Below are 13,194 nucleotides of genomic sequence, written 5' to 3' on the forward strand. Positions count from 1 at the left end.
GGCCCTACCAAGCTGGTACCCTCATCTCCAATTCCAACCTCCAGAACTGGGAGAAATACAATTCTGTTTTTGATGACCTCCCCAGGCTATGGCTCTTTGCTGTAATACACTGAACTGACCCAGAAGTGCTATTCCACCATCTGTGTCGTATTCCATCATTCAGAAGGGAGTCACTAATCCCTCAGTGCTGTCTTTGTGGATGCTGCCCACCCTAGGCTGAGATGAGGCACAGGGTCTGGGTCTAAATAAAATGGGAAGGCACTGGAAGGTGCAATGTCAGAGCAGGTGGATGTCTGAATTTTATTTAATCTCAACCTCTACTGGTGCAGCATGAAAGATGAGGCCCAGAGCAAAAGCGGCTTTTCTTGAGATCACACTGTGGACCCCAGGCCCACTGGAGTTGTATTCCATGCTACCTCTCACCCCTTCTTGTAGTTCTTCCATCTCGAAGTATGTGCAATATCTACAGGGACCACCACACCATCAGTTTTTTAAGATTTCTCTAAAACACACCTCATGAGTTCCCTAGAAAGGGTTATGATGCTAGCATAACTCCCATTGTGCAAGGTGGGGAGAGCCCAAAACACCAAAGGAGTTCTCTAGGGTCTCACAACTGCTAAGATAAAGACTGTTTGACCCAGCACTGGCTCCTCAAACCTGGGACCCTGGTTACATCCAGGTCTTCCCAAGGTGCTAAAGGGGCACACTTTTGCATAATGGTGAACAGGTAAAGGAGTTGACAGGGGAGGGTGAGCGGCCAGAAGCCCAGTGAGGCCTTTGAGTAGGTCTTATGGAAAGGAGGTGCTTACAGGATGGAACCTACAAGATGTGACCTCACTTCCTTGCTAACAGACCCCCAGTAGAACTTAGAATTCTGGTAACTAGGCACCCATATTATACACACAGCCCCATTTCCAGCTCAGGTGGTAGTCGACACTGGAGAGAACAACATGTTCTCTTGCTGTGTCCCGACGTGCTGCCGACCTCCTCGTCGCAGAAGAGGCCAAAATGAGAGTCTTTCTCGAGAATATAGACATTGGTTCAACCCTCACCCTCGACGTCTCTGGCCATTTGCCAGAAGGCACCCACAGGTAACACAGGGCCCAGGGCAGGCCCGTCCAGGCCAGGCCTCAGCTGTGCCCATCAGGGCAGCACTGAGTCCCTCCCCATATGTTTGGGGGAAACAGGAGATGAGGGGCCCTCCCTGGACAGGAGCAGGTAGGTTGTCAGGTGTTTGGAGCCTGGTAGGTATGTCAGGTTCACTGCCCAGACCATGCCTGGCAGGATGGGAAGTTCAGTGTCGAGGACACAGTTTGCCACTCAGATGTGAATCCCAATTCATCTGCCAGAGACCTCAACCTTCTCTGGCTGGAGGTCTATGCAGATGCTCCTATGTGCCAAATCCTGTTGGGGATGGGGACACCAGGAAGGAGTTCTAATGGGGGTGTGCCACTGTGCGGTCAGCCAGGCAGGCCACTGACACCTCTTGGCCCGGCTCTCGGGCACTCTCTTTGCAGAGCTCCACACAGCAGATCAAGCAGGAGCTGTTGGATGGATTCCATTTCTCCAACTTCTTCAAAGAAGGGCAGGGGCCCACCGCCACCAACCACGGCCAGTGCTGCTCTGGGGTGAGATTGGGTACAGAAGGGTCTCCACAGACAGGGACTCCAGAAAACCAGGGTGGGCCCAGGACTCAGACATGAATATGGGGACTCCCTAAGCTCTGTCCTAGGGATTTCCCACTTGAGTGGCCCAGTGTTCTCTTCCAAAGGAATCTGGCTGCCATTAGTCCCCAGTGGCAACTTGGTTATAGGCAAAGTCCCTTTCATCTGTCAGAGGAAGATGAGAGAAAATCCATCTGTTTTCACTTTACGCTAAGCCAGGAGTATCTCAGCATGTTGCCACAGGAATTGAGTATAATTGTAAAATTACAGCAACATACTCATACCGTTATCATTTTAACTCCCCACCGTAAGTGTATCTCCGGCAACAAGCATCTCCACTGCCCTGCCAGACCTCCTCCAGGACTTAAAATCCAATACTTCTACACAAACAAGGTGGGGGTGGACACTGATTACAAGAAAAGAAGGTGAAGCTACTCTATGCATTTGTCTTTAAAGCGCCATCTCACAGAACTCATCCCTGCAGGCCCATCAGGCAGGAACTGTACCCTTGCATCTCACTGTAATATTGCTTAAGGGAGGCCATGTTCCACAGCAGGTCAGCCTCTCAGTGCTGGTGGAGCCTATAGTGATAAAATTCCCTTTCTAGGAAGTCTTTCTACAGGGAGCATAATCCTATGTGTGTCCTAACAGGTTGGAGCAGTTTCCCAGGGCTGCCATAACATGGCACGCTGACTGCAGAGCTTAATCACAGAAATCTGGTTCCTCACAATACTGGAGACTGGAAGTCCAATGTCAAGCTGTCAGACTGGGGTGGTTTCTCTGGGCCTCTCTCCTTGCCTTGGAGATGGCTGACTTCTATCTCGGTCAGCACAGGGTCTTCTCTCCAACTTCTCTGTGCACTCACCACCTCTCCTTGTAAGAACCCCAGGCATATTAACTTAGGGGCCACCCTAATGAACTCACTTCACCTGAATTACCTCTTGGAGAACTCTGTGTCCAGACACAATCACATTCTGAGTCTCTGGGGTTGAGAATAGAAACGGTTACATTTGGGGGAGGGGACACAATTCAACCCATAAAATATACAAATCCCCTGTGGAAGACAGACACCCGGGAAGGGAAATCTGGGTGAAAGGATGTGCAGATAGCAAGTTTCAACAAGTCTAGCCAGTTGACTTTCCAAAAGGGCTCCAGCTGGTCACACGGTCACCAGCAGCCTCAGCCTCTGAAGGTAGCTGCTTCTCTGAACACAGCCTCCCCTGAATACTAACATGCTTTTAACTTTTTGCCAATCTGCTGTCTGTGTGGCAGAGAAAATCACCTTGTTTCATTTCCACTTTCAAACATACACTTGCGTAACCTTTCACGGGTTCCATACCTGCCCGCGTTTTCTCTTCCACGAGTCGCCTGGCAGATCCTGGGCCTTGGGATACACTTCCTCCCACCCTGGAGTCTTCTGGCATTTTCCCCTTGCCCAGGGCTGGGATGGCCGTAGCTGTTTCTCCAGACTCATGTTCATGTTAAAGGAACAAAAACAATGACATCCCTTTAAGACAAAGGGTTCTTCTAGAGCATCTTGTCCTGTGTGCTGTTGCTAAAATGAGGAGGGGACGAGACCTCCCCAGGCCTTGAGGACTTGCAGGGATGATGCTCCTCATGCAGGCTGTTGATATACACGATGCCATTGCCCCACAGATGACAAACACTGTGAAGATGCCTTGAAGGCATGAATCGTTTTATCATTCTCCATCCTCACATGCAATTTTACTTTGAAAGCCTAGAACCCTTTTTAACATGGGCACCACATGCACAAGTCCCTGAAGGGTTGGTGCTTCTTGGTGTGACTTCCAGATTCCGATCCTCTGGTGGCTCATGGTGTTACCACTGACTCCCATGTCCCTCCTTGTCCCCCTAGTATGGAAATGAGATCTGCAGGATGTCAACTTTCCAGCCCGGCACAGGGGAGAAGCTGTTGGACTCCCTGGTTCCAGCCTTTCTAACTAAACCCATCTCCTCCTATGCCACCTGCCTGGGCCCCTCCTGGGACTTTATCACCGTGCCACACTTTTTGGAACTACTGGTTAGAAGGTGAGTGTCCATCCCCTCCAAGGCACGGAAGTGCCTCTGTGCCCTACTGGCTGTGCCTTGAAGATGCAGCTCTCCGAGACTCGGTTGGCTCCTCTGGAACAGGGAGCAGTGAGAAGATGAACCTCACAGGGTTCTTGTAGGGACTGAATGATCTAAGATACGGCAAAAAAAGGGGTCCCTAGAGTCTAAAACTCTGGATATCTGCTGGGGGTGCTGTGATTCACGTTTATTACTTTTTTTTTTTTTTTTTTTTTTTGAGACGGAGTCTCGCACTGTCACCCAGGCTGGAGTGCAGTGGCCGGATCTCAGCTCACTGCAAGCTCCGCCTCCCGGGTTCACGCCATTCTCCTGCCTCCGCCTCCCGAGTAGCTGGGACTACAGGCGTCCGCCACCTCGGCCGGCTAGTTTTTTGTATTTTTTAGTAGAGACGGGGTTTCACCGTGTTAACCAGGATGGTCTCGATCTCCTGACCTCGTGATCCGCCCGTCTCGGCCTCCCAAAGTGCTGGGATTACAGGCTTGAGCCACCGCGCCCGGCCTGTTTATTACTTTTCTCTTCCCACTCACTGAAGTAGCTCTCAGCATTCTGCCTCAGTGGCCCATATCCCTCGCTGTTTGGAAAAGCACATAGAAAGCAAGTCTACGATGGCATTGGTAAAAGATATCTGAGATTCCTTCTGGCTGGTCTTTCTCCTTCACACAGACAGAAGAGGGGTCCCTTGGTGCTGAAAGAGGAACCACAGGTCCACTCAGATATCTGGAGAGGCTCACTGGGGTTCTCCAATGGTTGGGGCTCACTCATTCAACACATACATACAAAATACCTTATTTGTGCATCGTTCTTCTTGTGACTTGGCGTAATTTCATAAAGCAGATGACAATCTCTGGGCCTCGACTTACTGAGAGTCAGGTGCTCACAGGAGACAGAATAAACAGGTCCTATCTACACAAAGTTAGAGGTGAAACCCTCATGGCCTCATCTACATATGGTGGCATCCTCCCAGATTCTGACTAGAATGGTGGAGCCCAGCAACAAGTATAAACTGGGTGGATTTAGGGTTCTAAAGAGCCTTTTCATCCAGAAAACATGGGGTAAAAGATGTGGCCTTTGCCTGGGGAGACCCTAAAGGAGTCCTGGGGCTCATACTTCTTATAATTCCCACAAGAAGGCTGACATCTGAAGACTTCCCCCACAAGAAGTAAATTGTGAGTTCTGTATATGGAGACTTAGGTGCCCTGCAAAGGAGAGGGGAGGCTGGGGTCTCAGCTGTCCGCTGAGAGACCCATGCCCCGTGCCGTGGCTTCCCAACTCTACCTGTCCTCCTGCAGCCAATATTTGCCCCTACACTCCTAACCCCAGGACCAGGGGACCCAGAGCTGGAGCTTGATGAGAAACCTGCTCACAAATCAGCCTGGAGCTGCAGTCTTGAGTGTCCAGGTGCACAGGGCTGTGCTCCAGGGCCTTTGGGAAGAGAATGTCAGTGGGACACTGGGGCGCACAAGGGTCTGTACAGCCCTGCTGCGTGGCCAGGTCTGCCCCTTCCAGGACAGCACTGACGGCTTGGGGAAGGGTGGGGCTGTCCTCTACACAGGCAGCAACATGCCAGGGACCCAGAACCACGCAAGTGTGCCCTGGAGGGTTATGTGGGAGAAGGCCAGGCCTCTGACTCAGCTGTCTACTCCATCACCAGCACCATCACCTCCATTCTGTTCACCTGGCCCCTTGAAAACTCTTCAGTTTGCTATCAGCCCCCACAACGGTCATCTTTCCGGATAAAGCTGGCCTTCAGGAACTTTGCCTGGCCTGGACTGGGCGTGGAGGACCATCAGGAACTTGTCCTAGGCCAGTTGGTGCTTCCGGAGCCCAACGAGGCCAAGCCAGATGGTGAGGTGGCTTGCAGTCTGGAAGACTTTCCAGGGGTGGTGTTGTGGGGCTACAATTCCCTTACATTTCATCCGGTCATTTCTGTGCTTGGAAAGCCCAGTGAAAAGTGACTGGTGTCATGACCTTTTCTCCTTTTCCAGATACTGCTCCACCTCCTGGGCAACACGCATTAACAATGCCGGCCCTGGAGCCAGCACCACCACTGCTGGCGGACGTGGGGCCTGCTCTGGAACCAGAGTCAGGTGCAGCCCTGGGTGCACCAGGATATCTATATTCAGCACCAGGACCAGCACCAGGGGAAGGGTCCCCTCCAGCAACACTGCTGGAGCCACAGTCCGCCTCAGAGTCCCCCAGTCCCTCTTCTGGGACTGTGAAGAACCAACTTGAGGAGATGCCTGACATCACGACCTTCCCTCCCAGGCTGCTGGCAGAGCAGCTGACCTGCATGGATGTGGTGAGCAGCTGGGCTTTGCAGGCTGTGCCTCTGGCACTAGCTGTCTCAGACCAGCCTCCACACGAGGAGTGGCCAATGCCCTGTGTCGAATGTCATCCCCACTTCTTACCAAACATGGGATCTGGATGAGTTTCCTCACGCACAAGCCTTCCCTGACTGCATATGGACAGCAGAGATGGCACGTCGCCTGTGCTAGCTCCACAGAGTGTGCAGACCGAATGACAGGGGATGGACAGAAAGCAGGACAGGGCAGGTGTTCAATGAGGGGCAGGCAGGGCCATGGGTCACTCACCCAGCCACTTAGGAGCCTCATGACCCTCAGCGCTTATTAGGTGCCTGATGCATACTCGATTCTATGGGAGACACCCAAACAGAGCCCATAGTTGCAGCTGCCACAAGGAAAGTGCACCGGTATGGAGAGAAGGAGTACAGGGCTGACTGGGATGGGAGGAAGACGAGGTCTCAGGACGGGAAGGCCTGAGCCACCTTCTACTCCTTGGAATGTGGATGGCCTGGGAGAAAATGTCACTCTCTCTTCCCACCCTTGTTGGGTTCTGGGCCATGATGCACTCAGGGCCCTCGGTGGGCAGAAAATCAAACCCAGGGACTCCCATATGTCTGGAGCCCATTTTAAAGTTTTCTGAACTCCAGCTCGGTTCCTGCCAGAGACCATGGATGACTGTGAGCTCAGTCCCTGCCTGGGACTGTGGGTGACTCTGAGCTGGGGTGTGCTCTGTCCATGACACTCTCCTCCTCCCCCAAAGGAGCTGTTCAAGAAGGTGGAGCTCTACGAATGCTTGGGCTCCATCTGGGGTCAACAAACTAAGGAGGGGAATGAGTACGTGGCACCCACAGTTCATGCGACCATCGCACACTTCAACAGGCTCACCAACTGCGTCACCACCTCCTGCCTCGGGAACCATGGCATGACAGGCCGGGACAGGGCCAGGGTGGTGGAGCACTGGATCAAGGTGGCCAGGGTAAGCCATGGTTGGGCCTGAGAATTTCCTCTTTAAAAATGGGGAACAAGGCCGGGCGCGGTGGCTCAAGCCTGTAATCCCAGCACTTTGGGAGGCCGAGACGGGTGGATCACGAGGTCAGGAGATCGAGACCATCCTGGCTAACACCGTGAAACCCCGTCTCTACTAAAAATACAAAAAACTAGCCGGGCGAGGTGGCGGGCGCCTGTAGTCCCAGCTACTCCGGAGGCTGAGGCAGGAGAATGGCGTAAACCCGGGAGGCGGAGCTTGCAGTGAGCTGAGATCCGGCCACTGCACTCCAGCCCGGGCTACAGAGCAAGACTCCGTCTCAAAAAAAAAAAAAAAAAAAAAAAAAAAAAAAAAATGGGGAACTGCCTCTTCTCCTCCAACAGCTTTCAGGATTGGCATCTGTATGTCTGGCTTCAGCTCTGGACATCACGTAACCCCTTCTTGTCACAGACCTTGACTCCCATGGCCCAGTGGTGGCTGCTCACTTCTGACCTGGGATCTTCCTTGGGTTGAACTAAAATCCTCCTAGATGAGTGACATTCACTCGGCCCCAGTTGTGCCCTCCTGAGGCTCCCTGGGCCTCTGCTTCGTCCAGGCAGGGAGATCTCAGCACAGCGGGCTGTGGCTTAAGTGGGCCGGGCTCCAACTGTGGACCTCACAGCTCACTCTTCCCTTTCCAGGAGTGCCTAAGCCTGAACAACTTCTCCTCGGTGCACGCCATCGTCTCTGCTCTGTGTAGCAAACCAATATATCGGCTACACGAGACATGGGCAGCAGTGTCCAGGTGAGGAGGGTTCCCTCCACGGGAGCATCAGGGTTGACCTAGGGACCCACAGGTCTCCCCATGTGCCTTCAACCACTCTGAAAGGTTCTTGGAGACCAGGGACACTGGAGGCAGGGATGGCCTGGTGGGTGTGGTCACTAAGCTGCCTTGGACTACTAAGCAAGGATTTCCAACTCAGGACTAAGGATTTTTAACCATCAGGAACAGACTGGAGCCAACTGGAGGCTTTCAGGTGTTTGTACCCAGCAGTGGAACTGTGTCCAGCTGGAAGCTAACTGTGAACACGCAGGGGCTCATGTGAAGTGGAGATGGGCCAGGGGAGGAGCATGACAGGTCCCACCCTGGTCCTCTGGAGCCCTTGTCATCAGAGGACCCTACTGTAAACTCTCACCCATGAAGTTGGGATTCTCTGGGTTTTCAAACAAAAGGGATTGGATTGGAACTCACAAATCTCTCCGCTTATTCCCAAATTTGCTTTTCTTTCTTTCCTCTGCCCATAGCAAAAGCACAAAACATCTAAAACAACTCTGCAAAAAAGACACTGCAGTGAAGAGGGACCTGCTGATCAAGGTACACTGGAGTCTGGGAGATGCAGAAGTGTTTAAGGGTCAGAGGAAAGACTGAGTTTGGAAGGGCATTGGACCTGGTGTGGAGTGGTTATTTTCTTTTGACTTATCTACTAAAAGGGGACTTGAAAAATTCCCTCCACGCCTACCTTGGGCAAACAGGAAGAGAGGTGTGTGGTCCACGGGCACGTGGGGGCACAGCGGCAGGAGGCCCTGGAAATGGGATGTGGCAATGGCTGCTGGGCTGCGGAGCGGGGGTGATGAGCTGCAGCATTAGCAGGGCTCTGGTTCCCGCGCTTGTCAGTGCTGCTGGCATGGAGCTTCCTCCAGGCTGGGGGGTGGTCATGGTAGGTGGGACTTTCCTTCTTCCTCAAACTAGAAAGCAATTCCTCAGGAAGCCAGGCCCCTGCTGCTGCTTCTGTCTGCAGCGCATCTCCCAAGGCAGTGGCCTCTGCCCACACTAGCGGAGAGGGGGAACAACAACAGGGGAAGCTCATGTGCCAGGGAGTCCAGTGGGCCCCACAGCTTTGGGTACCAATGGGCATACTCGGGATAGATGTGTGTTTCCTGGGACTCCCCGCTCTGCCCTTTGCAGACACCCGAAAACGGTCATGTCACAGGATTCTCACCAGTTAGCAGTGACACATGCTCATGACAAGTATCTGGGGGATTCGTGCATTCCTAGGGGATCCTCCCTGACCAGATCTCAGAATATTCCATGCAAACGGGAAGACAACTTGACACCTCACCCAGGATTCGGGAAAACCCCGCCATGTCAGTCAGAAATGGCACCGCAGGAGGCCACTTCCTGAGTGGAGGAAGAGAGTTCTCTGCACAGAACTCCCCTGGGGGATCATTGGCGAGGCAAAACCTTTGGCATAGCTCAAACCCAGTTTGTGTGGCACAGACTCCAGTGCGGCTCGGATAGGCAGATGCCACTTAACCAGGTCTCCTAAAATACCCTGTCCCTTTCCCATCACGACTGTGCCTGTCTGGAGACCGAGACACTCAGAGACTCCAGACAACATGACCCTGATGGGTAGTGGTGCTGGGATATTGGGAGAAGGCAGCGGGACAGAGCTTCCAGGATGGGGAGGAGGCGCCTTCTCTTTCGGGTCCCTGGGGAGTCACTGCCCACTCTGGGTCTCTGTTTCCTCATCTGGAAAATGAAGGGATGCTGAGCCTGTAGTGCAGCCCTCACAGGATGGAAATGAGGTTCAAGAAAAGAAAATAATTTGCTGGTGCTCATGCCTGGTTCTTCCTCAGAGGGATGAGGGGGAGAACAATGGCAACAGGAAACAGTACTCAGGAGGCCCTGTGAGGTAGCTGTGGTTTTCATTGCTCTTTACAGAAGAGGAAACAGTCTCAGGGAGGCCTGGCTGCATGAGTGGGTGACACACACAGGGAGTGTGGAGCTGACCAGTGGTATGAGCACCGTGGCAGGTGACTCACGCCAGTCCCTGGGGATCCAAGTGTGGGGTGGCTGGGGTGTAACTGGGGGAAGAGAGGAGAGCCTCACTGTCTCCGTCACTGGCACCTGGCAGGCGGGGAGCTTTAAGGTGGCCACCCAGGAGAGGAACCCCCAGAGAGCCCAGATGAGGCTGCGGAAGCAGAAGAAGGTGAGTGAGCCTTTGGCGTGGAGAGGCCGCAGGGGATCAGAGGACAGGGCTCCCTTCCCTGCCAGCTGGAGGCCTCCATGTGAAGACCGCAAGGACTTACTCTCCAGTCCTGTCCTCCTGTGGACACTGGGCCTGGAAAACCTCCATTTGAGAGACCAGAGCAAGGGTCAGGGAAAGCTGGACTCAGAGTGGATGTGGGGAAGTGTAAGGCTGGGATCACACGCCCTTGTGAATTGTTAAAATCCCACCATAGAGGTAACTAGGAGTGCTTGCTAGACTTGGGGGTCAGGTGGGATGGAGGAGGCAGAGAATTGGGAAAGGCAGTGGAGGGTCTTTGGCTGTTCCAACAGGGAGACCTGAAGAGGGGAGTTCCGGGAGACAGGGGCTGGTGGGACTTCATGAGACAGGACCTTGGGCAGGTACCTGAGGGTCAATACTCATCATCACTACACCTCCCCCCTCCCACCCCTCCTTGGCACAGGGAGTGGTCCCCTTCCTGGGGGATTTTCTGACTGAGTTACACAGATTGGATACGGCCATCCCAGACGATCTGGATGTGAGTGAGCCTGGGGCAGGCTGTTGGGAACCAGGATCCTGAGGGACGAGAGGGTCCTGGACGGAGCCCTTAGATCTCAGCCCTTGGCAAACCTCCTCTCCTGAGAGCCTCACAGCTGCTCCTGTGGGTGGGGGTGTCAGGCCCATCTCATTACCTCTGACTCATAGAGGCTCCATAGCAGCCACCAGTCCCTATTCCCGAGTGGTGAAGCTGCAGAGCTGCCTGACTGCAAAGCTGCTGAGGTGTGGGCTGAGCTGGACTTAGCCTTTCCCTAGAGTAGTCCCGTAACAGGCCAGTGAAATTGAGCCTCTCCAAGGGCAGGCAGTTCCAGGGTCACTGAGCGCTTTCTTTCTATGTGAGATCTCAGTTTCCCTGTCTGTTATCACAGAGGGTTGGGACAGAAAGTCCCTGAGCCTCAGCTTCTATGCCCCTGCTCTAGAGCCCGGAGCCCGGGGCAGATCCAAGTCCTGTCATGTGCACATCCCCTGACTCTGGTGGCCCTGGCAGTAATGCAGCATGGGAAGGGGTGCGGTGGGGCTGCTTGTGGGCCAGGGACCTTTCTGATGGACTCTGTCTGCCTTCCAGGGCAACAGCAACAAGAGGAGGAAGGTGAGCAGCTGGGGCACTCACGTTGCATGAGGGTGGGGATGTGGACGTCACAGTCCACCTTGGACAGGACACTCCCTGGCTCCATCCTCTACATCTTAGGTTTACTGGGAGGGGTTGACACACACAGGAGGAGGAGACCTATCCCAGTGGAGAAAGTGGGAAATGGAATGAAATCAAAGACCAGTTCCTGCAGGAGGGGCTTTTTACATCCAACTCTGAGAACAGGCTGGGGGCTGCATGGGGCCCCCTCAGAAAACTGCCCGAGGGATCAGCCCCTTCTCCCTGCCTACCAAAAGTGCCCTCAGCATCTTCCACCCAGGCCCTGTCAGCATCCTACCTTCTGTCTCTAGGAGGTCCGAGTTCTGCAGGAAATGCAGATGCTCCAAGTGGCTGCCATGAATTACAGGCTTCGGCCTCTTGAGAAATTTGTCACCTATTTCCCAAGAATGGAGCAGCTCAGTGACAAGGAGAGGTGAGGGCCTGGCACATGGGCAGAGGGTGGGGGAAGGCTCTCCATTTTTTTTTTTTTTTTAATGTGATCTGGCTCTGTCGCCCAGGCTGCACTGCAGTGTGTCACCATCTCTGCTCACTGCAACATCTGCCTTCTGGGCTCAAGCCCTTCCTCAGCCTCTCAAGCAGCTGGGATTACTGCGGTACACCATGTCCCAGGACGTGGTACAGCCTGTACAGACACCATGTCCTGTTGTTCTGCTGTTGTTGTTCTGGTACAGATGGGGTTTCACAATGTTGTCCAGGCTGGTCTCAAACTCATGGCCTCAAGCAATCCACCCACCTCAGTCTCCCAAAGTACTGACAGTACAGGTGTCAGCCACCCCACATGGCCTAGAGGAGGCTCTCCTGTGGACAGCAGCAGAGAGCCTATGGCCATGACTCCACTGCCAGCATCAAGCCCTGTTGCATGGGGACCGCTGGGGACCCAGGATTCCAGCTGGGCAGGCACTGAGAGGGGACCTGATGTGTGGCTCATGGTGGCCTCACAGCTGCCTCACTGTTCTGCAGCTACAAGCTGTCCTGCCAGCTGGAGCCCGAATCACAGTAGGCCAGTAACATCCTGCAGTGGCTGGGACCCCACTGGGATGCTGGTCAGAACACTGGCTCTGCACCATCCTTCACCTAGACCATGACACCAGGGAACCACATCTAGGTGGCTGGCAGCTGCATCTGGCCCCTGCTCTTCAACATCAGCTGCTCCTCCTGGCCAGGATCAGGCCATGGGTCTTTTGCCAGGCAGGCGGGAGACCATTTTATGTTTAGTTTCTTTAGTGTATAAGTAAGGGTTTTTTTCTTAACTTTCATTAAAATAAAATTTTAAAACACTATTCAAAATGTTCTATAGTTGTTGGAATGAGAAAAGTAACCGCGGTGCAGTAACCGTATACCAGTCTTCAGGATTCATAGTCCAGTATGTCAAATTGAGGCTATGGCTGAACAAGTCATGCAACAGCGTTTATGTTACACATGCCAACCATTTAATGTTTTCCTTCTTTGTTCTAATTAATTATTGTTAACTCTGTTTAAGGAAAACAAACAAACTAAAAAAAACAACAAAGCAAAACCCTTAAAAATCAGAGTATGTTACCCAAACTACCACACTTGTTCTACTGACCAGCTACTCTCAAATTTAAATTCTAGTTAAATTCGAGTTCCACTGGGTTACTCTGTCTTAAAGTTTAAATATTTAATGAATCACTTATATATTTACTGAAGGACTGGAGATGGGAGGTATTTAAGCAAGTGGTAGGGCTGGCCTTCTCCAGAAGTCCTGGGCAGAAGGGAGCTGGCCATCCATCTCCACGAAATACAGATAAACTTTTTCCACTACGGATCTTCCCTGACTTTCTGACACCTCTCCCCTAAGTGAATATCAAGGAAGGAGAGAATCATTTGAGCCCAGAATCGAAAAGGATGTCCCATGGCTTAATTTGAACACAACCACCAGTGTGTTATATCAGAGAAAAAACAAGCCAAAGAAGTCAACATTTCAGGGTCTGAAAATACC

General features: G+C 52.9%; 1 protein-coding gene across 2 annotated transcripts; it reads left to right on the forward strand.

The window, feature by feature from the left end:
- The first annotated feature begins 950 nt into the window (after positions 1-950).
- On the forward strand, positions 951-12,325 carry LOC126929506 (ral-GDS-related protein-like). Of its 2 annotated transcripts, XM_050745939.1 has the most exons (13): positions 951-1,091; positions 1,518-1,628; positions 3,541-3,713; positions 5,404-5,597; positions 5,738-6,051; positions 6,816-7,031; positions 7,721-7,824; positions 8,325-8,394; positions 9,935-10,009; positions 10,491-10,565; positions 11,151-11,174; positions 11,525-11,646; positions 12,195-12,325. In XM_050745939.1, the coding sequence occupies exons 1-13, from the start codon at positions 951-953 to the stop codon at positions 12,232-12,234; spliced, it is 1,659 nt and encodes a 552-aa protein (XP_050601896.1). In that variant the 3' UTR covers positions 12,235-12,325. The 2 variants fall into 2 exon arrangements, with proteins under 2 accessions (XP_050601896.1, XP_050601897.1); XM_050745940.1 differs by lacking the exons at positions 951-1,091; positions 1,518-1,628; positions 3,541-3,713 and adding an exon at positions 5,100-5,283 and having other exon boundaries at positions 5,385-5,597.
- The last annotated feature ends 869 nt before the right edge of the window (positions 12,326-13,194 follow it).

Source organism: Macaca thibetana, chromosome 10 (genome assembly GCF_024542745.1).
Source record: "Macaca thibetana thibetana isolate TM-01 chromosome 10, ASM2454274v1, whole genome shotgun sequence".
Classification (NCBI taxonomy): Eukaryota; Metazoa; Chordata; class Mammalia; order Primates; family Cercopithecidae; genus Macaca; species Macaca thibetana.

Coding starts and splice junctions, on each gene's coding strand:
- LOC126929506 (XM_050745939.1), top strand. CDS start 951: ATGTTCTCTTGCTGTGTCCCGACGTGCTGCCGACCTCCTCGTCGCAGA. Junction 10,566..11,150: donor CCATCCCAGACGATCTGGAT/GTGAGTGAGCCT, acceptor TCTGCCTTCCAG/GGCAACAGCAACAAGAGGAG. Junction 11,647..12,194: donor CAGCTCAGTGACAAGGAGAG/GTGAGGGCCTGG, acceptor ACTGTTCTGCAG/CTACAAGCTGTCCTGCCAGC.